The 27,417-nt window shown below is 38.4% G+C and overlaps 1 protein-coding gene across 4 annotated transcripts in view; it reads left to right on the top strand.

Annotated features, from left to right (window-relative positions):
• The window catches only part of MAGI3 (membrane associated guanylate kinase, WW and PDZ domain containing 3), a 445,211-nt gene that overhangs the window by 367,488 nt on the left and 50,306 nt on the right, over positions 1 to 27,417 (top strand). For all 4 annotated transcript variants that reach the window (XM_047726841.1, XM_047726840.1, XM_047726839.1 and 1 more), the window contains exons 3-6: positions 4,657 to 4,776; positions 9,496 to 9,705; positions 15,019 to 15,193; positions 18,301 to 18,380. In XM_047726841.1, the coding sequence (XP_047582797.1) occupies positions 4,657 to 4,776; positions 9,496 to 9,705; positions 15,019 to 15,193; positions 18,301 to 18,380 (585 nt within the window). The remainder of the gene's footprint in view (positions 1 to 4,656; positions 4,777 to 9,495; positions 9,706 to 15,018; positions 15,194 to 18,300; positions 18,381 to 27,417) is intronic.

Below are 27,417 nucleotides of genomic sequence, written 5' to 3'. Positions count from 1 at the left end.
TAAAATTTTTTATATTTTTTATTAACATATAATGTATTAGCCCAAGGGGTACAGGTCTGTTTATCTCCAGGTTTACACTTCATAGCGCTCATCATATAACATACCTACCCCAGTGTCCATAACCCTACTACCCTCTTCCTATAGAAAGTATTTTTTTAATTTTAATTTTTATTTTTTTTAAAGATTTTATTTATTTATTTGACAGATCACAAGTAGGCTGAGAGGCAGGCGGGCGGGGGGGAACAGGCTCCCTGCTGAGCAGAGAGCCCGATGTGGGGCTCGATCCCAGGACCCTGGGATCATGACCTGAGCCGAAGGCAGATGCTTTAACCCACTGAGCCACCCAAGCGCCCCAGAAAGTTTTTTTTTTTTTGAAAGTATTTTTTTAAAAAGATTTATTTATTAGTTGTAGAGAGCCAGCACAAGTGGGAGGGGCAGCGGGAAAGGAAGAGAGAATCTTAATCAGCGAGCACTGATGAAACTTAAACACAGAGCACAGAGCCTGCGGCAGGGCTGGAGACCATGACCTAGGCCGAAACCAAGAGTTGGATGCCCAACCCACTGTGCCCCCCAGGCTCCCCCTTATTTCAGATTTTTGTAGAAACTCTCCCTTTGCAACATATATCTGACAAAGGACTGAAGTGCTTTATCAATACTAAGCCACAGTTATTTCACACTTTAACTTACTGTCTGCAATTGGATTGTATCTTACAGTAGATGGAATCTTTTGATTTTAATTGCCAGTTTTTTTTTCTTTTTTTTAGTGACAAAATAGTGGTGCGTTTTGGAAGCTGTTAATTACTTAGATTTGATAAAGTACTATAGTAAAGAACTACAAATCAAGTTTTAGAAGACAGGCACCCCAACAGAGAAGTGGCAAAAGCCGTGAACAGTCACTTCACAACAGAAGAAATCTCTATGGCTAGTAAATACTTGAAAAAGAACGTGCGATTCCGTAAATCAGCCGCACGTTAAATACACAGTGAGATGCCTTCACATGGTGGTGGAAGTTTAAAAACCTGACTACAAGTGTTAATGTGGACATAAAAGGATGCATATGGCATGATTCTGTTCATATGAAGTTACAAAAGAGGCAAAACTAAGCTGTAGAATGCATTATGTAATTGGTAAAACAAAAAACATTTTAAAGAAGAATGGAAATCAGCATCATAAATATCAAGATTGGAGGAAGGAGAGATTTATGATTGCAGATGTACAGGGGGGCTTTTGGTCTCCTGGTGATACTCTGCTTCTTCACTTGGGTGGGTTTGCTTTATTATTACTTGTTAAACTTTACATATATGTCTTATGCACCTGTCTGTATATTTCAGGATAAAACACAAAAAGGGGAATGATCAGCTACATCAAATGTTGCTGCAAGGTTAGGTATTATGAGGACTGAGACTTAAGTATTGGGCTAAGCAAAGTGGAGACCTCTGATGAACACAGCACATTGTCTCAGTGGAGTGGTGGGACAGTGATCTGATTGGATTGGGCTCGAGAAACAGGGAGAAAAGAGGAGTTGGAGACCATGAGTAAACAGAACTTGGAGGAATTTTTATGTAAAAAGAAATACAGTAGGGACTGGAGGTGATATAGAAAGCTTTACATTAAATATCTAGAGTATCAGGAGAATATCAAGATAAATTTTCTGGAATGCTGAAGGCAATAGGGTAGGGTAAACGTAAGGTGAGAACTTCTTATATGTATGGGATTACCCATTTTTGGAGAGAGGATGTGAAAATTTGTAAAACCTATATTGGTAGAGAATTAACATTTAAGCCCTTTTTAAGTCTTGGAAATATAAGTATGTGTGTCACACATAACATTTCATATCTGCTAATGGAAAGAATCATGAACATCATCTTGCTTAACACCACTTTGCAGAAAGAGAATGAGGCTCAGAGGGATTAAGTGCTTGCTTAAAATTGTACCATTACTAACAATCCCCGACTAAAACAGAGTAGCTTGCCCCTCGGACCAGTGCTCTTTTTATAGTATTATCTATAATACAGTTTGCTCTTAAATCGGGTTTTTCAGGTTTTATATAATCAGGATATTTCATAGTGGAGTTTATTTGGAAAATATTTCTATTAGCCTTTGTTGCATAACAAATCACCCCAGAATTCAATGGCTTAAAATAAGCATCATGTATTATTTCTCATGAGTCTATGAGTTAGATGAGCTCAACTGGGATCACTCATGTGGCCGCAGTCATTGGCACCTTCACTGGAGTTAGAGGGGCTAAAATGGCCTCACTCACATGTCTAGAACCTTGGTGCTATTTGTTGGCTGGGGCTCTCTCATCGTAGTGTAACCTGGACTTCCATACTTGGTGGTGGAACCATTCCAAGAAAGCAAAGATGGAAGTCTAGACTCCTGAACCCGTACATCATCACATCCTCTGCATTAAATTTTTCAAAGCAAATCATATATCCAGTCCAGATTTCAGATGAAGCAGCAAGCTGCCCCATCTCTTGATAAGAGGAGGTACAAAATATTGTGGCCATGTTTTCCTATCTATCATAGATAATTATAAATTTTAGTCATTAAATTTATTTTCCAGTGTTAATTTTTAGTTAATATGAAGCTAAAAGCTATTGATTTGGGGAATCTAACAATGTAGTTTAGCCAATGCATGACAAAACAAATTTGACAATGACAAAAATATCTTAACAAAAGAAAGTTCTGTTTCGAGCTTTTTTTATCCTTTGTGAGATAAAACAGATAAAAGAAATGCTCATTTTTTTTAAAAAGTTGGGTAAGAACAAGGGGAAAAACTTACTGAATATAATCTCTGGTGCTTATAGTATTGGCTAAATCATTTTCTAAGATTGTTACTGTTAATGTTTTATTGTCTTTGTGGATTTTTTTCATGTTACAGGATATAATAGAATGTAATACAACTAATAAGCAATTAATAATTTCCCATTAATTATAACATAGTGTATTAATACACAGATATATAATACATAATATTATTTCCAGATACTGTGCCAATTATATTTGTGTAAAGTTTCATGTAATTTACTTGACAACTGTCTATATTGAGTACCTACTATGATTTCACTGTGTTAAGACTTGGGACTGTTATTCTGAACCATGTAGACATGATTCCTTCATGTTCCATCCCAGGAAGGAATCAGGGAAGGTTCTCTAAAGAAACTTCTTAAGCCAGGATGTAAAAGATGAGTAGATAGGTTTAGCTGAGGTAAGAGTGGGAAAGGGAAGAGGAAATCTTCCAGGGAAAGGGATGACTTGGACAAAGTCCTTGTGGAGGTAAGCAAGTTCAAGAAACATTAAAAGAACTTTAAAAAGTCCCCCCAAACAAACGAAAAACCAATTATGGCTAAAGCCTAGAATGTGAAAGGGGTGAGGCAAGAAAGAACCTGAAGAGGATTTTTATACTGAAGATCATGGGAAACCTTTAATAGAGATTTTTTGTTCAGATCATTGTTTTGGAGAAGTCACTGGCTGCAGTTCAGGTAAGGGACATAGCCGGGGAAGAGTAAGTGTTGACCCTATGAGACCAACATTACAGACCATACATAGTGATATGAATTAGGTGAGTGTGAGAATGAAGAAAAGTGTATAAATCCTAGACATATTGAGGAGATTGAATCAACCCCATTTACTGACCAGATGTGGAATGGAGAGAGGAACCCAAGATGGCGGACTCTCCGCCCTCTGGCATGGAGTGCAATTAACGACTAGGGAGCATAAGTGGAGGAACAGTTTTGAGAAGGCATTCTTATGCAGGATTTGCTACAATATCCTAAATCTGTTTTGAGGCTAAATCCTTGGGTCTCTTCTTTGTATTCTCTACTATTTGAAATAATGTTTTCAGTATCCGTTCACAAAAATGTTGGTTCATATTCAGGAAAACTCAGTCACATGTAGCAATGCTGCCATAACCTGACTTTATACTTCTGATCTGAAAGATTTTACTTTAGTGTGAATTCCTTGATAGGAATTTGCTATTCTGTTGCCATAGTGTATTTCATTAAATAATGTACTTCTTAAATTTTTGAAATTACTTAAAGAGAATAATGGCTGAGAAGCAATATGTGAGTACCTATCTTAAGCCTTAAGCCTTTTATTCATTAAACTAATCTCATAATTAATATTTGTCCAAATTTTAAAACTTAAGTATGTTAAAAGAACTTTTAAAAATTGTTTCTGTTTTGATTTATACCAGAAAAAAATACATAAGGTAGCTTGATAAAAATGAAATCTGTATACACCTGAAACTAATATTGTATGTCAACTATACTTAAATTTAAAAAAAAGAATAACCATGTCCCACAAAATATTAAGTCTTATCATTTGTGGATTTCTCTTTCCTTCAGATGTTAAGTGGTGATAATTGAGGTGATAGAAAGTTAGCTTCCTTTGACAGTAGAAATCTGTTAGTCTTTGTAGTTTGAATTTCATAGCTATCTGTAGATTATATTAAAGTATATTTAGTCATCCTACATTATTGTCCTACTTTCACCTAAAAACATTGCCTAAAATTTTCTGATCCTCATTCTAGAAGATACCATATATTCAGTAGTGTGTTTTCTCCCATGTGTTCTCTATAGACTGTATTTTCTATTCTCAATACTTTGTAAGTTTAAAGCAACCTGTTTTTTTTTTCTTTTTTTTTTCCCTTAGGCACTACAAGGGCCCCCAGGGATGGGGAAGTACCAGGGGTGGACTATAATTTCATTTCTGTTGAACAGTTCAAAGCACTGGAAGAGAGTGGAGCATTATTAGAAAGTGGAACATATGATGGTATGTCCCCAAATACTAACAACAGCAGCAACCCAGGAAACTATCTAAATGACTGGAATTACTTCAAAGGGAATTTGATTAGTAAAGTACCATTTTTTTTAAGTTGTTTTCTCTTTGTCTTTGGGAACGTTTTCTTTTGGTGAGCCATATGTAATTTACAACCTAAAATGGGATTAAATAGTAAGCAGAAGCATTCCATCATATTATAAAGCTGATTGTGAAGAATATACTGAAAGCCTTCAAACCAGACAGTTTGCATATTTTGTAGTAATTCATATTCATCATATGAACTCAACAAGTGTTTGTTGTTTGCTTTCTATTTGTGGTTAGGATTCCAAATGCTGTGCACTTTAAATAATCTATACTGTGGCTCTCTTGGAGAAAAGAGAATATAGATTGGGGGGAAAACAACAAAAATGGAATAATTGGTTTTCTTTTCATATCTCTTCTCTACTCATTTCTGGGAAGTAGAGACTCACTCAGTTTCAATTTTTAAATGATGCTGTGTTCCATCCTTTGTTCTCCCTTCCCTGGCACGCTTGTCCACTCCTAATAGCACACTGTACTTCTCCGTCATTGCTTTCTCGTGCAGTGGTAGTGGCCTTTTCCACAGGCCTGGTGGGAAAGCCATATCACGTCTTTCTTAGTAGTATCTTAATGCCTAGAGATGGTTCAGTAGTGTTCAATAAACACTAACCTTGAATTCCACATATCCAAGTCTGCACTGGTGTTCTAGCCAAAAGAATAATTCTTTGTAATTTCTCTTTAGCTGCACCCTGGGCTTAAAATGGTGGAGTCATCATTTACTCCTTCCCTCTCCTTGGAGTTCCCATCTGTCTGTCACCAAATCTGGTCATTTCTTTCTCTGTAACAGCTTTCATGATGCCTTTCTTTTCACTCACACCTCCTCACAGGCTCCAGACAAGCTCATGTCTGGGCTACTGCGGCTGTGCCTTCCCTCTGTCCAACCCACCTGCCCATTGCTGTCATGCTTGTCTACCCCTAGTGCTGCCCTGCTTGTGTCTGTCCTCTTCAGAGTCTCCCGAGATCTCCTTTTTGCCTGCTCATGTATGCTGTGGTTTGTCTGCATTCTCACAAAATGTGTCTTGTGTGCATGCATGTATTATTTGCATCAGGACTGTGCTCTCGATCTCATCCAGTTTTTAACTGTTCTCCGTTATTTCAGAGGTTCTTAGATTCATTCATGTCACTGCCCTATATTTACATGTAATCATTGCCTTTTAATCACTGCACAGTGCTCTGCTGCCTTCTACTGAACCCCTCTTCTAGTAACTGACTTCCAGATTGCTTCAAGTCCCCCTGCACCACCACAGATAGAGCCGCAGCATCCTCTTCCTCTAGACCTGTGTGAGGATGTCCCCTACCCAGGGGCAGAATTGTCAGGTTATAAGGTCTGCGAGTTCTTAGTCTGATGAAGGAGCCGTGGCAGCTCCGCCGCTGCATTCCCGCGAGCCATGCTTGGGGGCTGGGTTCCTGTAGCACTAGAGGAAGGATTCCATGTTCTCACCGGCCTGCTCTATCATTTGACCAATCTGATGCTTGTAGAGTGGGAGCTCCTTTTAATTCTAGCTTCTCTGGTAGTCAGAGAGTTGGAGTACCTTTTTATATGCTTGTTGGTGTTTTGGACTTCTGCAAGTTTTTTCATTTGTGTCGTATATTTTTTTTAGGAGTGTGCTCTCAATCCACATTCCAATTTATGGACATTCCTCAGATAGGTATTTATTTAGATGTTAATTCCTTATTGGACACAGATATTTTCTCCCATTTTGTCACTTCATATGCTTGTCCGTGTGTCTCTTTGTTAAGCAGAAATCCTTAATTTTTGTATGTCAGATTTATCACTGTTTTTCTTAGGGTTTGTGCTTTTAAAGTTTTCTTGAAGAAATCCTGCTCTGTCCCTAGATCACAAAGGCATTCTCCTTCATTTTTCTCTGTTAAGTATAAAAACATGGGAGATGACAAAGTGGCATATTACATATTATTAATTGCTATGTGCTAAATTTAAAGGAAATGCAAATTGAGGTAGACCATTTCACACCCATAAGATTGACAGAAATTTTAAAGTCTGATAATTGTGGGAAGAAGAAACTCCCGTATGCTGGTGGCAGGAGTATAAAATGATACAATCTCTTTGGGGTGCATCTTGGCAATAGCTAGTAAATTTGAAGATGCACTTAACTCTTACCCAGAAGTTCCCTTTCTGGAAGCCTGCTCTAGAGAAATCCTTATCTATATGCCTACATAGTCACATATCAGAACAGTCATTACAGCATTATTTGAAATAGGGAGAGAACAGAAACAGCTCTGTTTTAGTAGGGGAATTCATAATATTTACTTTAACTTGTTCATGAAAATGGACTATTATACAGCAATTAAGTAAACTTGAATCTACATATATGAACAGGAACAAGTCTTATAAATATAACTGTATAGAAGGAAAGTTATCAAAGAATATAGTACAGCATACTGTTTATAAAAAAAGATATGAAATGTTAGAAAAACCTTTATGAATCTTTAATGAAAACAATGATATTTACATATTATGTATGCATATACATTCATCCTAATTGTACACAATGTGCAGGGAAATGATACATACCAACTTCAGGACAACTCAGGGAGAGCATGGGAAGGACTGACAGGAAGTTAGGACCTTAATTGAACATGTGACCGTGTAAGTATGTCCTTAAACAGGGAGAAAATGGAGACCTGAGAGGAATCTAGCAAAAATTAAATAAGTAAATAAATAAATAAGTTTCTAATATAATTATCTGTGATTTTGTATGTATTTAAAATATTTGATAGTTGGTAGTTCTATTTGAAAAATGAAAAAAACCTTCAGAGAAGAAAAAAGAGGCGGGAAAAAAAAACCCTCCAAAACAGTTTCAAAAAGATGAAAACCTTTTTCTGTCATTAACTATAGTCAAGATTCACAGACCATGTCATTTTTATGCCTTGCTGTGTCTCAAATCTTGATATTTACCAACAACTCAAGAAAAATAGACCCAATTTCCTTATAAGCAATGCTAGTTTTTTTAAGTCCAATAATCATGTTTAAATAAGGAAGTGCCAGAATTTATTATGAAGTCCTAAAATCTTAATGATCATGGGTGGCAATCAAAATATCCTGAATTTGTCTGATTTCACCCTAGAAAACAGGTAAACTTCCTAGAGTGAGATAATAATTACTAAGACTACACAGTAAAACATGTGTCTAATGTTGCTCCTAAAACTATTATCCTTAGGGAAGGGGGATTTTTTATTTTTGTCATAGAATGTCCAGATTCCTGGGTAGCGTGATCGTTGGACACAATGCAGGAAAAATTGAGATCCTGGAGCATCCTGTTCCACAACCAGACCTGTTTTACTCTGGGCTAGAAAGTTTGCAGAGACCCTCTGAGTCTGTTTTAATACAAATCTTTGCATCCATCTGCGTGACGGGTAACTCTATTTCAAATGTGGACTTGGGAGCAAGGGAGTACTTGAGTGGGGAGAGAGGCAAGATGTAGTTGAAAAATTTTTTGGTTTGATTTCATTGTTTTGTCTTGAATATTTTAATGACAATCACCACCCAAAGTCAGATGTCCAAAGAATTTATCTTAATGCTTTTCCCACAAGGCACACACACATGGCTCAAGGTAAATTGATTTGTAGATTTGCCTCTGTATGGTGGTGAACAACCTATGCTTTTTTTCATCAGAGACAAATAATTCATTATATACCCCATTGATTTATTTTATGTGATGAGCATCTTAACTGCCTCTTTAGGAGTCCAGGAATTTGATTAGAAGGTGTGATTTTAAAAATAAATAAATGAAAGAAGAGTGTGAATATTTTATTCCCTAACTATATCTTCCGATAGCATTAGCATAGTGGCTGGCTGATAAAAGGTAGAAACTAGCAGGAGCCACAGATTGTTAATGTAGCTAGAACTTTCGAGTGGTTTTCCATTGTATTTGGCTCCCTACTGGGAACTGTGTGACGAATTAAGATATTCAGTTGTTTTCATCCTACTCTGGAACATTTATTTTTACTGCGAAAATTCCTGATCTTCAAGACGTAGAATATTAAAGTATTTCTTGCTTTCCTGAGAGTAAGCCAATAGTGAATTATGCTAATAATGTCTCTATTTGTTCAATAAATTGTCAAATAAAATAATTAGAATGCTCAGAGAACCTAAAAATTACTTTTATATAAACAGCCTACATTTCAGCACATACTGGTTCTTAGCTTTATCCTTTACCCAGATATTTCCTCATTTTACCAAAATAGTTCATTATGTTACACATCAGAACAAAATTATTTGAGTCCGTTTTCTCTTCCTTTACTCCCACTTCTTATGAGAGTTAGTCTTACATGAGAGCATTGATGCATTTAAATTCACAAATCAGGCCCTAATTTAGGGCCCATGCAAAGCAAGCCCTGTAGGAATAAATAATCTGTGTACATAAAGTCAACTTCCTATCCTTAGTACAAATAGTATTAAAAAGTTAGCGTTAGAATATACATGGTGAAGGACACTTGAGAAATTAGTTCTTCTGTTTTCTCCCTCCTCCACTCCCAGGAAGAAGTGTTTGGGTTTCCTTTTGGCCATTCAGAAACCTTGGTATAAAACAGCAGGGCAGAGACATGGGATCATTTTGTTCTGACTCTCAGTTCAACATCAGTCCTTTCAGCTGCCTATTTCGTCCATTTCAGGAAACTTCTATGGAACTCCCAAGCCTCCAGCAGAACCCAGCCCTTTCCAGCCAGATCCCGTTGATCAGGTCCTCTTCGATAATGAGTTTGACACAGAATCCCAAAGAAAACGAACTACATCTGTCAGCAAGATGGAAAGAATGGACAGCTCTCTACCTGAAGAGGAAGAAGAAGAGGACAAGGACGCTGTCAATGGCAGTGGAACTGCAGGTTTGTAAATAGATGAACAACTTCTCATTGATCTTCCGGGTTGGCTTGAACACGACATGGAACTGGAAGCAGTAGAATCTCTCCCAAAGCATGTGTAGAGCAAGTGATGCGATTCTAATTATTTGTAAAAGGTTGTGTGTGGAATGAAGTGTCTCTGTCAACAGTCTTACAAGCTGAGGTGAGGTTGCACCAAGTGGCAGTTGTGATCAGTCCGTGATACACTATCATTAGAAATAACATAACCTGCCATGATCCCACTGCTTGAAAGATTTGAGGTTCTGGGAGATGAGAATCTGGTTGGCCTACATCATACTTTACAGGATATGAACAAAATACAGTTTTAAGATACAGGCCTCAACTAAAAACATGCCAGTAAAAATTATCTGAAAGATGTGTTAGTGCTATGTTGAGTTTAAATTCTGAACCACTAAAAAAAAAAAAAAAATTTTTTTTCCAAACCTCTCTTATTTTTCATTAAATGCAAAACCAACAGAAATTTAGTGGTGAAGAATCTTCCTTCGAGTACCCCCTAAAAAATGCGGTGGTTGCTTGGAAGACTCTTACCCCTCTAATTGAGCATATAAGTAGGAAGCTACAGAAACTCAGCAGAACTAATTCCAGGCTGTTTATTATAATATGTTTATTCAAAACACTACAAGATGAGCTTCACGAGGGCTGGAAGTTTTGCTTGTTTTGTTCATTGCTGTAATCCTTGCACCATAAACAGTGCCTGGCACAAAGTAGGAACGAAGAAAAATATTTCCTTGATACCCAATAAATGGATGAATTTGATCACATCCCCAAATTTGCAGAACCCATTACCATATTATTTTCCCAAAGCATCTGTGTTTTCTTTCATCAGCTACTAAAATTTACTGTCTTAATATGTCCATTTGTGTCATGCTGTGGAGTGTGAGTCCTGTCTTACAGTCCTAACATCTCACATAGTTACGCCACATAATATGTTTGATGTTAAATTAATTACCCCAGTATACTTGGGTGTAGAGACTGAAAAGAGGCCTGAAAAGGTTTAGGTGAATTCAGTCTAATTCTTTACAGGCATTTAGTTAAGGGAAATCATCACACAGGACAGCCTTTTGATGTTGATATCAGCTTTGTTCTCCCACCAAGTGAAATCTGTTAACATTTTTAAATGTTTAAGACTGGGATTAGAGACCATAAATCTGTCCCAAGGTGGGAATTTACATATTCTCATTTGGGGCGTGGGGGGTGTGTGGGGGGTGGTGGTCTCTTTTTACTTCCTAATGCGGAGCTTCTCAGTGACCACTGCAGTTTCTTCGGAAGGAAACCTCTCCGTGGTCAGCATAGCTTTGTTTGTCATATAAGCCCATGGTTAAACCAGAGGTTACTAACTTTGTGCTGGTGATATTTAAAGGGTGAGTATCCAAGAGTGGGAGGCGGTTTGTATTGTGTGTGGGCACTTCCGCTGGATTATATATTTCTTTGTAAGAGAAAATATCCACACTATTTTAACGAAAAAAACAAAACAGAAATACAGGACTAAAAGCCCTTGGTCTTTTCTGAATAAGTACGAACTCTAGTTGTTAACTTACTGAAAGCTGTGGAAATGTGCTTTGTGTGTTGCTTTTGGGGACTAGAATTTCTGCCTTGAAAAATCAGAAAATTGTTGGCAATGGAAGGGGTGAGGGGATAGTTAAAGAATAATTTGTATACACCGTATGTATTATTTTATATCTTGCTGAAGAATTCACGTGAGAATGCTAATATGCCCACATAGGAAGACATAGGTTATACAATAATCCTAAAACTTTTTTCCAAGTGTTGCTTGTTACATAAACAGTATTTTCAAGTCGTTGGCTATTAAGCAAACTCTCTCACACAGTCACCTCAACTGTGTTCAGACAAGTATGAGAGATCATATAGTTGCTTTTGTTTTCCTCCAACATACTTCTGTCCCAAGATTGTGACTCCCTTCCAGATTGATTTACAGATTGGGTGCCTTTTAATTTCTGTCACTTTTTTCCACCTGGAGAATGAATCGTGTGTTTTATTCTAGCTACGCATTCAACAAATAGTTATTGAGCACCTGCCAGGCCACTAAGTGGTAGGCATTTTTCTAACAGCTAGGAATAAAGCACTGAACAAAACAGAGAAAAACTCCTGTCTTCATGAACTTTGCCTTCTAGTGGGAGAGAAAGAATTATCCAACATGAATCAATGATATATGGCATATTAGAGAGTGCTAACGAGAAAAAGCAGAGGAGGAGAAGGATAAAAAGTGGTGGTGGCCAAAGTTTGTGATTTTAGGTAGAATAGCAGGAAAGATCTCACTGAGAAGAGGACTTTAAAAGAAGTGATGGTGTAAGCTCAAAATATCTGGGAGGAGAACATTCCAGCCGAAGGGAATTTTAAATACAACTGCCTTGAGGTGGGAGCATGCCTGGAATATTCAGACAAAGGTGAGGAAACCAATGTAGTTGGATTCAATGTGGACAATGCATTATATGTGGTTGGAGCAGAGGGATGGAAGGAAATAGAACAATGAGCAATGAGATCAGTCGGATGGTGATTGGGGGCGTGTGGAAATGCATATTATGTGGGATCTTATACGTCGTCGGAAGAATTTTGCTTTTTAAAAAAAGAATTCTGCTTTTTATTCTGAGATGAGAAAGCTTTAAGGGGTTTTGAGTAGAAGAGTAACATGATAAAACAGATTTTAAGAGGCTTATTCTGGCTACTGAATTGAAAATAGGCAGTAGGAGGGCAGGCATAAACAGCAATACTAGTTTAAGAGGTTATTGCAGTAATTTACACGAGAGATAGTGGTTTGGACCTGATGAAAGCGTGACAGGGAAGTGGCCTGAGCCAGTAACATTTGCTGAGACTGGATTTGAGGTCTGAGAGCACAGGGTCAAAGATCACTTCAAGGTTTTGTTTTGTTTTTTTTTAAGATTTTTTATTTTATTTATTTGACAGAGAGAGATCACAAGTAGACAGAGAGGCAGGCAGAGAGAGAGAGAGAGGGAAGCAGGCTCCCCTCTGAGCAGAGAGCCCGACGCGGGACTCGATCCCAGGACCCTGAGATCATGACCTGAGCCGAAGGCAGCGGCTTAACCCACTGAGCCACCCAGGTGCCCCCACTTCAAGGTTTTTAACTTGAGTATCCAGAAGAATGGAGTTGCCTTTATTGAGATGAGGTAGATTGTTGTCGTCGTTGTCTTTTTAAAGATTTTATTTATTTATTTGACAGACAGAGATCAACAAGTAGGCCAAGAGGCAGGCAGAAAGGGAGGGGGAAGCAGGCTCCCTGCTGAACAGAGAGCCTGACGTGGGGCTCTATCCCAGGACCCTGAGATCATGACCTGAGCCGAAGGCAGAGGCTCAACCCACTGAGCCACCCAGGCACCCCGAGATGAGGTAGATTGTAAGAGGAGTCAGTTTGGGTTGGAAAAGTGTAGTAGGAGCTTCAGTTGGGATATTTTAAACTTGAGGTGCTTGTTAGACATCCAAATGCAAATGTCCTGTTTGAAGTTGGATCTAAAGTCTTCGTCTGGTCTGAAGACGCCTGTTGGGACATCATCAGCAATACAGCATGTAGAGCAGTGAAACTGACTGAGATCACTAAAAGAGTAACTCTAGGAAGAGAAGAGGAAAGATCCAAAGACTGAACCCTGGGAAGGCCCTCTACGGTGTGGAGCTCAGGCAGACTGAGAAGGCACCAGGAGGGTAGAGGGGCCTAGAAGCCAGGGGAAGAGAATGATCAACTATGTCAGATGCCATCGATAGGTCAGATAAGATGGCTACTGAGAACTGATGGTTGGATTTCGCTTTGTGGACAAAACAGGGTCATCCGATGAGATGAGGGATGAGGGGGAAGTGATTGTAGATTTAAGAAGAAGAGTATGAAACAGTTATCCAGGAGACTGTCAGAGTGAACGGACTAGAGGAATTTCCTGTGATTATAATACACCATTGTATGCTCTCTTGAGGTTAGTGATCACGAATTAAAAGTGGACAAGTTACTGTAACGTGGGTCCAGCTGCATGTACTAACATAGAGTAGGTAGAAAGAGTTAAGCAGAGTTAGGCTTCAGCCGGGCACATATGCTGAAGTAAGTTTGAGGCAGAGAAATTGGTAGCGTTTGCAAGGGAGCGACGATCGTGGCTGATCATGGAACTTAAGTTGCCTAAGTAGGGCAATGAGGACATGGCAAAGGCGCAGATGAGGGGTGAGGAATGGTGAAGGGTAGTAAGTAGCAGTAATAGTGGATTATAGGACTTGTTTGAATAAAGGACAGTGGGAGTAGAAGTACTATATGTAATGACCTCTAAGTCCTCTTCTAAGATTCTGATTACCCACAGCTTGGAGGTGTAAGTTTGAAGCTCATGAATCGTGAATTCCCTAGACAGTAACCATATTTTAGTATTCTCACCTACCTTATGGGTGCTGGGACTCTCAAAGGATTGTGCTATCACCAACAGAGAATTATACTTAACAACAGAAAGTCTAGTGAGTGTAATTTTTTTTAAAAAACTAGTATTATTCTAGGGCACCTGGGTGGCTCAGTGGGTTAAGCCGCTGCCTTCGGCTCAGGTCATGATCTCAGGGTCCTGGGATCGAGTCCCACATCGGGCTCTCTGCTCAGCAGGGAGCCTGCTTCCCTTTCTCTCTCTCTGCCTGCCTCTCTGCCTACTTGTGATCTATCTCTGTCAAATAAATAAAATCTTAAAAAAAAAAAAAAGCTTTAAAAAACTAGTATTATTCTAAAGGCCTGTGTTAAATGTGTGTGAGAGAGGTTTGTATAGCCGTTCAGAGCGTAGACCACCTAGATTTGAATCCTGATCTTGCTCTTAGCAGCTGTGTGACCCTGACTAAGTTAACCCCACTGTGCCTTAGTTTCTTCATCTACAGTCTAAAATACACGTGTCATAATAAATCATCACAGGGCTGCTGTAAGGACCATGAGTTCATATACGTAAAGTGCTTCAAGTATAGCCTGGTCCATGAAAGGACCCCCGAAGCTCCCCGCAGACATTTCTGTGGGTCGCACAGAACTTATGTATGTATTCTCAGTATTCCCAATTGATTCTAGTATGGCTTTCGCTGCTTTCCCAGGCTGGTGTCAGAGGTGCTGTACTGGGTTGGTATCACTTAGCAGATGAAAAAAATTCGGTACGTCTATTTGTTACCTCAAAAAATGATAGCAGAATGTGAACATAATACACAAGGAAATTTGCATTAAACATTTGGTATTTTGTTGGAAATGAAGAGAGCTGTTGGAAGGGAGTGTAACTTTACCTACTTTGTTCACTGCTCTGTGTTCAATGGCAGAAAGCAGAGAGAGGCATTCTGAGTCATCTGATTGGATGAAGACCGTCCCGAGTTATAACCAAACAAACAGCTCCATGGACTTCAGAAACTATATGATGAGAGATGAGAATCTGGAACCACTGCCCAAAAACTGGGAGATGGCCTACACCGACACGGGGATGGTCTACTTCATTGAGTAAGCAAATGTCTGTATCTCTTTGAACATGCCCTGTTGCTGTGAGGCCTGTCTTCCCATTTCTTTATCCTCATTCACAAGGCTTCAGTTTCTTTTGTCTTTCTTTAAAAAGATTCTTCATGCAAGTAACCATTGATTCTTTAATCTGATGACTTCCCTGGATATTTCATTTTTATTTGACTTGGATAAAGGAATCCTGTATTTGACTTACGGTTTTATAAAAACAGGAGGGTTAATAGCAGGTTTATCACTAATAATGAAACCTGTAGGCACGGAGGGTATTTTGGCTTGCTGTTTTTTTAAACTTTGATAGGTGGTCCAATTTGCTGAGCATTTCAAGAATTACCACCCTGTGGAGGGAGAGCATATTTATTATCTGAGCTGAATATTTTCTTTTCTAGATATATTCAGGCCATATAGTTGAATAATATGGGAAGGAAATATCACTGATCCTCAGACTCATTGGTACCATATAAACTGACAAACCCTAATATATGAGAAAGCAGTAGTAATGTAAATATAAATATATTTATGAAGCTATAGAATACCACATGTATTTGGTCAACCTAAAATTTTATATGGTTTGCACCAGAGAATAATAGTATGCCAATAATTTTTTTTGGAAGTTTCATTATGAAGCATTTTTATATTCTTATGCACCTATAATTCTCATCTTTAAAATAATTTGTACAGAGGCAGAATGTGAATGTAGTGAAGTTATAGAATATAACAGGTAAATAACAATTAAAATATTAAGGGCCAGACACTACAGTCAAGGAACATATACTTAAACATGAATTAGGGGTGGGAGACTTGAATCTGTTTCCTCATTTGGTCCCAAGTTCTACATCCTTCCCATAGACTGAGCCTCCTGCTTTTACCAAGTGGAATTACAGTATTTAAAAGACATAGATTTTGTGTGCATTGTCTTCTTTTTACCATACATGGTACATAATTGATTATATTATACACATGCATAAACATTAATGACAAGGATTATGCAGAACAGACAAAATCAGGTATATTTTTCTCTATGGACAATTTAAGGGGTTGTTCAAGGGTAACTTAGACTTTTGACTTTCATTCTGATTTTAGCACTAAATCCCCAAGTAAGATGTGGAGTCATTAGAAGTGCCTAGAGTATCTTCAGAAACAAAGTATGAGACATTGAACCTGACAGTACTTTATACTGTAAATGGGGATAAGTTAGTAAATTATAGAGAGGGGATAGAATTTACAAAAGAAATGCATTTATAGTTGAACATAGTTAAAATGCATGAAAGACCTAGATATAAGACCTGAAATCCTAAAACTCCTAAAAGAAGACACAGGGACGAAATTTCATGGCATTGAATTTGGCAAGGACTTCTTGGATATGACACACAAACTATAGGCAACAAAACCAAAAATAGACAAATGGGACTTGATCAAACTTAAAAACTGTACGGCAAAGGGAAGCAGTCAATGAGTGGGAAAACAACCGGCAGAATAGGAGCAAATATTTGCAAACCCGTATCTGATAAGGGGTTTGTAACCACAATATAGCTGACTAGTATTTGCTGCTGTAGCTGAAGTATTTGATCTGCGTTACTACTGCTGTTAAATCACGCCTCTGTAAGAAAATAGGTCTGTAGCCTTTAGCTATCATGTTTTGGGTCTAGACCCTATGGACATTTCTTTACCTTGGGAAATATTGGGTAAAATCCTAGTAGATTGCCTACATCTGCTAATTTAGCAATAAAAATTTTGGAGCATTGGAAACAAAGTTAAGCTTTTCTCAAGTAGCAATTTTGAATTTGGTTCAGCAAGATACATACATGATTTTTTTTTTTTCCTAACAGTCTACATGCTGCTAAGCCTCTTTGGAGCCCTGATCCTTTTCACATTGCTAAAATTGATTTAACTGGCTTGAGTGTGGAGAAATTATCTCTTTGACAGAATGGATAACACAGACTTTCTAGAAACAATCCCAGTTTCTCCTATTCGGATTATCCATTATTCAGCATACAAAAGTGTTTCTACCACAATCTACCAGCTAGTTTCATACCTGGCAATGTGTAAGAAAGGAGTTGCATGGCCCAGAGTAGCTCAGGAGTTAGAAAAGGCAGAGAAGGTACGATTAATTCCCTGAAGCCATTGGCTTAATTTCCTAAGAGTAATTAATATAAAGATTAAGGAGTTTATCTCATGGTAAAAACACCGATGAATGATAGTTTGTTCACACTGTTGTTCTCACACTACTATGATAATAACTTTAATTTACATATCATTGTCTTCGGTATATTTTCCTCCATGGTGTTTTCTTTCTTTAATATCCTCGTGTTTCAGATGTTTGTACCGTACCGCTGTCTGTCTGCTCAGCAGTGTGATGGCTTTGTTTTAGCCTTGGTATCTGCTGCCTGGTGACAGTGCTCCTTGAAAGCACGTGTGGCCTGCTTCATAAGAAGGAGTGTGTGTGAGGGGCGGGCTGGGAGGGTCTTTCGGAGCTGCTGCCTTTTTTCTGTCCAGCAAGTGATTCATAGTTTGTAGAGTAGACTTTAACTGCACCCATGATTTTTACTTCCATGTTGCCAAAGGAGATACTTGAAGACTTTTTATTTTATGCATTTTAAAGAACCCTTTAGAAGGCAGGGGAATCAGTCTGTCTAGCACTGTATCGCCAGCCGTCAGCACAGTGCCAGGCGGCACAGGTACTCAAGAAATAGAAGGTTTTTTGAAGGGAGGGAGGAAGGAATTCAGCCAGCAACCAAACAAGGTCTTCAAGGTAGCTTTTTCAACCGGATAATGCACAGTATGGAGCTAGATGCCCACCCTTTGAAATATTTTTGACTGCTTAAATCAGTGTCTGTTATTCTGTTCTTGGCATTTTACCCCTTCTTTAGAGTCTTTTCCCTCAAATTAGTGCCTCTAGCATTGCCTTCCCTCTCTGGCAGTTTTGAAGGAGCAGATTGAGAACAATAGAGTTATTGAATCAGAGGTGTACAAACAGCCTGTAGGAGAAAAATGTGCAAACATCATATACCTTTCAGTCGCTTTTAATCTTTGCTTTTGAAATACTTTCCTCCCTCTTTATTTGACTGTTTCTAACTGAAATCTTTATTCTGCAGCCACAATACCAAGACAACCACCTGGTTGGATCCTCGTCTTTGTAAGAAAGCCAAAGCCCCTGAAGACTGTGAAGACGGAGGTAGAGATTCAGAAATCTTTTATACTGTACTTACTCACTTAATCCCTTCTTGTTCTTCTTGCTTAGACAGTGAGTTTTCATAAACCCTAAACAAACCATAATGTGCCTAAGCCCATAAGCAGCAGGTGGATATCATACTCAACTGACTCTGATAATTATGTCTTTGCATCTAATTTTTTTTTAAGATTTTATTTTTTTATTTATTTGACATAGAGAGATCACAAGTAGGCAGAGAAGCAGGCAGTGTTGGGGAGGGGGGGTGTTGGGAAGGGAAGCAGGCTCCCTGCTGAGCAGAGAGGCCAGTGCGGGGCTCAATCCCAGGACCCTGAAATCATGACCTGAGCCACAGGCAGAGGCTCAACCCACTGAGCCACTCAGGCGCCCCCATTGCATCTAATTTTATGAAAGACTTTATTTCTCTCCTTTTGAGAATCCTTGTTAAGAGTCTTAATAAAAGTAAATTGCCCTTTTGCACATTTGTTTTAAAGACAAAGTTTTCAGTTTCTAAATCAATATTTTAATAAAGTAGATACATTGTTACCCACAGGGAAGCCTCGTCATGGCTATTGAACCTTCAAAAATATATTTAGTTTAGTATCACTAGGATAGGTGTGTTAGTATTTATGGCTAAGCTTTCATTTAGAGCATCGGTAGAAATTCAGTGAAAGTCTCCAATATACCCCACCCTCCCATCCCTACCCACACACAGTTTTTACTGTTTAGTAGAAAAAATTTCTCTAAGGATTCTTAGGTAGTAATGCTTGTCTGTCTTATGTATTATACCATTTTTAATAGTATAGTCTTACACATAAATACAGACTTTACCCCAACCAAAATTGTTTGCTACATCTTCTTGAATATAGAGTGAAGGTGAATAAAATTTGAATTCATTTTGTATCACTGATCAGAAATTATTTACTTTGGTTAAAGAATGAATGGCTGCAAATGAGTTTTAGATAGGCCTCCTATAGACTGAACTCCAATCTATTAAAAAAATTAAACAATTTATACATTTTGTTCCACCTGATTGCAATATTAAGATTTTTTTCTAGGAATAGCCAGTTGGAAAATGGAATTATTTTAAAATTGTTTGCCATATTTTAAAAAATGAGATACCTTGGCGGAAATCTACTGAAAGATGCAAAAGACACACTGAAAACTATAAAATATCCCTGAAAGAAATAATGAAGATTTGAAATAATTGAGGAGATACACTGTGTTCACAGATCGAATGACACAGTACTGTTAATGATGTTCATTTTCCTTAAATTGATATCTAGATTCAGTACGATCCCAATCGAAATCCTCTGAGTCTGTCTTACAGAAATTGACAAGCCAATTCTAAAATATATATAGCTCCAGTTTGCCAGATAACTGTCCTTAAAAGGACAGAGGTAAAGGACAGAGGCAACTAGATTTGAAGAGTTACTATAAAGCTCAATAACCAAGACAGTGTGGCATTGACATAAGGGTAGACAAGTAGATCACTGGAACAGAATAGAGAATCCAGAAATAGATGGACACATATGTGGTCACTTAATCTATAGCCCAGGTGCCAAACCAATTCAGTGAGAAGAGGAGGATCTTTAACAAATGGTGCTGGCAGAACTGGGTGGATATTCGTAAGGAAAAATGAACTTCAACTATACCTCACCCCATACACAGAAATTAATTTCAGATGGCTCAAAGACCTAACCATAAAAACTAGAACCCTAAATCTTTTAGAGGAAAATTTAGGAGAATAACTTCCTAATTGCAGGATTAGCAAAGATGTCTTAGGCCACAAAAAGTATGAACCATGAAAGAAAAACTTGATAAATTGGACTTAATAAAAATTTAAAATTTTTATTCAAGACACCATTAAGAAAATGGATAGACAAACTTGTAGGCTCTACGATATGTATCTGACAAATTATATCCTGAATCTGTAAAGAATGGTTATAACTCATTAATAAGACAACCAAATTTTTAAATAGACATTTCACCAAGGAAGATCTACATGTGCCCAAAAACCACTAGAATAGATACTTAACGTCATTAATCATTGAGGAAATGCAAATTAAAACCACAGAGAGATGCCGCTTTATATCCACTAGAGTAACTATAATCAGAAAAGACAGATAATAACAAATGTTGGTGAGGATAGGAAGAAATGGTAACCCTGGTGCAGTGCTGGGCAGAATGTAAGATGGTACAGCTGCTTTGGAAAGCAGTTTGATCGTTTCTTAAAGGTTAAATACAAATTTACCCCATCACCTAACAATTCCAGTCTTAGTCATCTACTCAGGAGGAATGAAAACATATGTCCACACAAAGACTTGCCTGTAAGTATTCATAGTATCACTATTCCTAACAGCCCCAAAGTGGAAATAGTTCACATGGCCACCAACTAATAAATGGATGAATAAAATCATCCAGTGGAATATTATTCAGCAATAAAAAGGAATGAAATAGTTTACATATAACAACATGAGCAAATCTCAGTGTATTGTTCCAAATGACAGACACTAGACCCAAAAGACCAACTACTACAGGATTGCATCTGTGCGAAGTGTCTGGAATAGGCAGATCTACAGAGACAGAAAGACAGATCAGTAGTGGTTGCCCAGTGGTGAGGATGGAAACAGAGATTAAATGGCATGAGGAATATTACTGGGGTGATAGAAATGTTCCAAAACTGGATTGTGGTGATGGTTGCACAACTCAGTAAATGATCAAAAACTCCTTGAATTGAACACTTAAAACAGATTAATTTTATAATATGCAAAATATACCTCAATAATGTGGTTTTTCAAAATGGCCAAAGAATTTGGACACTTCACCAAAGAAAACAGCAGAATAGACGGGAAGGACCTGGAAAGGTTTTCATCATCCTTAGCCATCACTACAGTGAGAGGCCATTCATGCTCCCTGGAAGGGCTAGATTCAAGGGCTAGGAAGATCATAGAGCATCTGGGAACTTTCACTCGTAGGTGGGGAGGTAAAATTATGTGAACATTGTGGAGAACTTTGGACAGTGCCCATGAGGCATTGTCTCAAGAAAAATGAAAGCCCATGTTCCCCAAAAGATTCTACCTGATCACGACGGCCATATCCATAACTCAAACCTGGAGACATTCCAAATACCCATCAGCAGAAGAATGGATAAACACTTTTTGGTATATTCAAACAATGAAATACTACTCATCAGTAAGAAGAAAAAACTGTTGATAACACTCAACCATCTCAGAAACTTGCTGAATAGAAGAAGCCAGACACAAAAGAATGGATACTCACTTACCCATTAAAGTCTGAGAACAGGCAGACTCCGTCTATGCTGATAGAAGTTGGAAAATGAGGCGGGGGATGGGGAGGTTGGTGAATTGAAATAATTCTCTGGAATGATGAATATGTCCTCCATCTTGTTTGGAGTGGTGGTTAGGAAGGCACATGCAATTGTCAAAACTCATTTTTTTTTTTTAAACTAAACAAGCACTTAAGATCTCTGTATTTTGCTGGATGTTTATAACATACCACCCTTTTCTATATGGCTTTCATTAGAAAGTTCCATATGGTGAAATCGGCCACTGTAAAAGTAAACTTGAATAGGTTATACCAGAGAATTTGATTTTCTGAAGCGGGTGAGTGTGGTGTTCGTCTTCTCAGGTACATCTCTGTTGCCGCTCTTCATGCCTTTTCCTGCGCGCTGATTGTTCCATTTGCCTCTCTTGCCTTTTCCTGTTTCCGTGGTAGAATGTGTTTATTGTCAGAGCTCTAACTATTAATTTACTATAGCTGGCCTCCTTTTTGAATCTCTAGTATGGTCCTCTTTTGAATTCTATTTTTGTATTTCCTACTGCATTTGAGACTTTTAAATTTTTTAATTTATCTTTATGTTTTAATTTTAAAACATAATTTGTATCAACTTTATCTCCGTAAACCAAAAACACTTTTTTTTTTTTTTAAAAGTGCCCTAGTAGCACTTCTAACACACATAATTAAAACTAAACTGACATCTTTCTCCTAGAGTCACCCCATATCTCTTTCTGTCATAGGTACCATGCTCACAGTCCCCTGGGCCAGGTGATCAGGGGCACATCTGCTTCTTCCTCTCCTCTTGCTCTATTTCCTATACAGTTAGAACTTATTTTTCATAATTTCATAATGTTTCTACTGGGGCAAAAAACTAAGTTTCTCTCCTATTTTACATACAGATTGACAACGCGCTCTTTCTCATTCTGTATGTCAGATGATCGTGCACAGTACCCTGAGTGTCTTGGGGGGAAAATGGACATAGCACTATTACGTTTGTCAAGGGCACTCAGTAAGATTTTATAGTTTACTTGTGCCCAGTTAAGAGGATATATAGACTTTGTTATTTAGTTTTTAATTCCCACACAACTGAAATGTGGCTTAGAAGGATTTCTGCAAAGGATTTCTACCACTTGTTGAAGATAATACAAGCCCAAACAAACAGTAAGTAAACAGCAAAGCTGGTACTTCCTGTACCTCATGTCAGCTTTTTAAAACCACATTGAGGTAAAACCGTGATAATCATTCATTTCATCTTTATCTCTTTTTTTTTCTGTTTTGTGTGTGCTTTATTATGTACATAGGTAGTAGTGTGGGACACATATATTTATGGATAACCATATACCTCTTGAAGTGCATGTTAAATGTTTTGCTGATAAGGCTACATGATCAAAAACCTTTGGCTACATTGGCTATGACTCTTTCTGGAATATAACTGTCTTACACCTCTCTCTTGCTCAGATGCCTATAATGGCTCCATGCAGTCCCAGAATAAAGTCTAGTTTACAGTTGAATTCTATTCTGTATTCCTTTTTTGAAGTATTTTCTTGCTTTCTTTTCTCCCAAGTATTTTCATGTCACAAATATGACACATTTTTGTCTTTGTCTTTGCCTCTGCCACGTGCCCATCTCTTTAGCCAGGAACAAGCCTCATTCCCTGTGTCCACCTGGCTCAGACCTACTTCTCCTCCTAAGCTCAGTTCTAGAGTCTAATTTCTTTGTCGCCGCCTCTGTCATTTTCTACGATCAGAATTAGGTGTTCTCTGTGCTCAACAGTAGCACAGGATATATTTCTACTGGAGCATGTATCACATTACAGAGTAACTAGATGCATATACTCTAAGAGTGATGATTTTGTCTTCCTTATCTACCTGTCCCTTCAGTAGAGGCTTAAATGTTTGGAAGGAGGGGAGAAGGAAAAGGGGGAAGGGAAGAAGCCACTCTATCCCCAAGATTATTTCAGCCTCCTTGAAAATATGTTTTAATCTCTATGAAGCTCTGGGCAGAGGCCGTGAATAGTGAGCCTATCTTTGTTCACCTATTGGGAGTCAATAGAGAAATAAGACCCAGGAAGCAGAGGGATGGGTTAGGATGGGAGCGGGTGAGCAGACATGGCTTTAGCTCTGCACCTACATAGGCTTACTGGTGTTTTACCCCCGTAGGAAGCAGCCTTCAGCACTCACAGCTGAAGGCTCTGTGGCTCTCTGGCCTCTGATCAGCTAAGACCCCTCCCCTAAGGTAGGCCCGGAACATCAGACCAGACTGCACTGTCTGCTGGCAACAGTGAGGGAACTCAAGAAGCCCTGAGCCAAGCTGAATTCATGTCTAAAAGTCTCCAGTCAGATAGGATAGACTTTCTTCCTTGGAGAAGAAAGGAAAAGGGCTCAGAGAAAGTGGACTGTGTCTCCCATTCTCTCCCCTCTGTGAAAATTTGAAAAGTTGGATGAATGTCTCCCCCTAATGCTCTTTACGTTGAAGGTGACAATGTCTTGGTTGGCCCAGAACTAACCCAGCTTATACCTTTTGTCCCAGCATCATTAATAATAGTGTCTCCTTTTACTCTCAAAAGTGGGCAGTACATTATATGGTCATCCTAATTATATCTTTCTTAAGATAGAGCAACCACAGGTGCATTTAGTATTCTAAGAATGTTCAAAACTTTTTGATAGAAGGACTGCTTTCCATCCCCACAGCTGGGTAGGCCTTCCTCAGGTCTTTCTTACTGTACTTACTGTGGGAACCCCACAGTTGCGACCCCTGAGCCTATTTGATGCTCAGCCAACGTTACCACTTCTACTGTGCACTCAGTCTCCTCCCTGAATGGCAGAAATGACCCCATAATACACTATTTCCCTCTACACTAAATCTGACTTACACTGGTGTTCTCCACAGTGCTTTGCAGAGTAGATGCTCAATAAGGGATAATAATAATGAAGATATTTTAAATGTAAGTTTTTGTAGTTTAAGATGTTTATTGCTCGTATTCTGCTAAACACTGAAGATCTTCTAGAAAAACCTTAGTTTCTAAAACTTGCCCTTTTCCTTCCTAGTCTTCTGATACAGAACCCAACTGTATCTTGATGTTGTATCCAATGGTTTAATTGATGTACGTATCTATCTTCATTCAACTAAAATAGGTAGTGCTTTGGTTAAATTATCTAAGTTATCTTAAAAATACAACATCAGGAATCCATTTTATACCAGATCACCTCTTTTATGATGAAAGATTCCATTTTTACTAAAGGCTAAAAAATACTAAATGTTGATGGTATTGTGGAGCTTAGGGAATGATAAAAAAGATTTATCAACTGACTAATGCTCCACAATGAGAAAAAAATTGCAATTCATATATTTAAATAAGAAAAATATTATCTGGGCAAGAGGAAACAAAGATAGATTCATGGGCTATAGAACCAGCCAGCTGCTTAATACTGCCAGAAATGGTTTTGGGGAGAATGCTTTGGCTTCCAGCCCAGAAAGATATGGTGTTAGGTCTTTCTTATCTCAATAGTAGATAAATACGTTCTCTTGACCCTACTCCTCCCAGTTCTCAACTGTCTTTTCCACAACCAAGTTTCAAAAAAAAAAAAAATAGGTCATCTCTTCTTAAGAACTCCACCTCCTGCTTTCCTTCCCACTACTACAATATGCTGACTTCCGCCTCCTACTTTTTCAGTGAGAGTGCTTGTCTTAAGGTCACCAGTAGCCTCCTGATTCCCAGATTTGGTGGTCTCTTTTCAGCCCTTTGGTTCTGACAGCTTTGCAGAGTGTGCATTAGTGTTGATCATGCTCCCCTTCCCTTTGACACCCTTCCCCCTGACTATTCTTACTTTCTCCATCTCCTCCTTAAAATGTGAATATTCCTGCGGTTCTGTTCTCTACCTGTTCTCACAATTTATCCAGGTAATTTTGTCCACTGCTGTGACTTTTTTTTTTTTAAGATTTTATTTATTTGAGAGAGAGAGCACATGAGCAGGGGTGAGGGGGGGCAGAGAGAGGGAGAAACAGACTCCCTGCTGAGCAGGGAGCCAGGTGCTGGGCCCAAAATTTAATTTTGTCTTTGTCCAGCATGATCAGTTACATTGTCATCTAAATGAAGATCACAGTCATTAACGTGGCACTCAAGAAATGCGATTTGGTGCTTGCCTATGAGATAAGCACCTTGCATACAACCTTCACTCCAGTCCTATCAAATTATTTGTAATTACTGAAAATCCCACCCATTCTTAACCCCTCAGCGCTCTTTGACCTGTCGGAATGGCCCCCTTCTCCCCATTTCCAAATCCTCCTCTAAGACTGCTCAAACATCACCCTCTTCTAGAAGGCTTTCTTGATAGCTTACCAGGCAATTGATGTCATTCCTCGGCACACCCCCCCCCAAAAGCTGGTGTTTATCTTTATTATGTAGTTTATCTTTTCTGCCTTTCTGCTTAGACTGTGAACTTTTTGAGGTCAAGAACTGTGTTGTGTTTCTAATTATTTTTGCCTAAGGAAGAAGAAAAGAGGAGGAAGAGAGGGAGAGGAAAAAAGGGAAGGAAGCCAGTGAATTAATTGACCCACTGGATAATGTACAGAATTGTTGGGTGTTTTAGTGTTACTTTTATTAACTTTATTTTGAATGGGTAAATAATAACCACTTCTTTATCTGCATTAATCTGCCCTGCAGAAAACTGGCTAAGGCTCTCAGTGGTGAGGAATTAAAGCCATAACTAAAAGTAACCCAGAGGATAAATTACCATTTTATTTACTGTCCTAAAAAAGGATGTGCTTTTTCTGTTAGTTGCTAATTAAAATGCTGAATCAACTTCCAGATTAATGCTGAAATATATTTATGTTGCTCGTTTATCCTCTTTAAGTATTAATACATTCTTTTTAGTGAGTTTTTTAGATATCACATGGTTTCCACAGTTCTTGGAGCTCTCCAGACTTTTCTAAAAACAAAGCATAAATCCAGTTGTGGTGCCGTAATAGGGCCCACCCTCACTCAGCACCACTCAGTTCCTGAGGTATTTCAAGAAACTCCCTATTAAAGAAAAAAATCTCTTTCATGGAGGATGCTTAATGGTAATGCTTTGGTAATATTATTATTATTTTTTTTTTTTAAAGATTTTATTTTTTTATTTGACAGAGAGAGATCACAAGTAGATAGAGAGGCAGGCAGAGAGAGGGAGGGAAGCAGGCTCCCTGCCGAGCAGAGAGCCCGATGCGGGACTCGATCCCAGGACCCTGAGATCATGACCTGAGCCGAAGGCAGCGGCCTAACCCACTGAGCCACCCAGGCGTCCCCTTTGGTAATATTATTAAAGAACATATTTTACACATGCAATCCAACAAATACTCTTCTCCCCATAACTGTTACCTGGTCACAAATTATTATCCTTACTTAATTGACAATTCTTTTCTTCACAGCTGTGGAGGATCAAAGTGAGCTGAAAAATGCCTCAGTTCTTCTCAGCTGTTTTATTCTGTTTTCACATAGCCATTTTCAGCTATTCCCTTCTTTTCCACCTCAGACATTTCAGCCCGGTCCTTCAAAGGAAAACCACAAAAACTCACCAAGCTTCAAAACCACCAGTCAATACACACACACACACATACACAGAGGCAGAGAAATATGATGGAAAAAAGGGGTGAAGGTGATTCAGAGCTTTCATCAAAGGGCTAGTCTTTTATTCTCTGCCTTTATTCTGAATGTGAAATAACTTTATTAGTGCATAACAGTTCGTATATCTTGTCAGCTACATTA

The sequence above is a fragment of the Lutra lutra genome, chromosome 4 (assembly GCF_902655055.1).
Source record: "Lutra lutra chromosome 4, mLutLut1.2, whole genome shotgun sequence".
NCBI classification, from domain to species: Eukaryota; Metazoa; Chordata; class Mammalia; order Carnivora; family Mustelidae; genus Lutra; species Lutra lutra.
The sequence above is the reverse complement of the archived record's forward strand: the minus strand, read 5'-3'. Positions and strand labels throughout refer to the sequence as shown.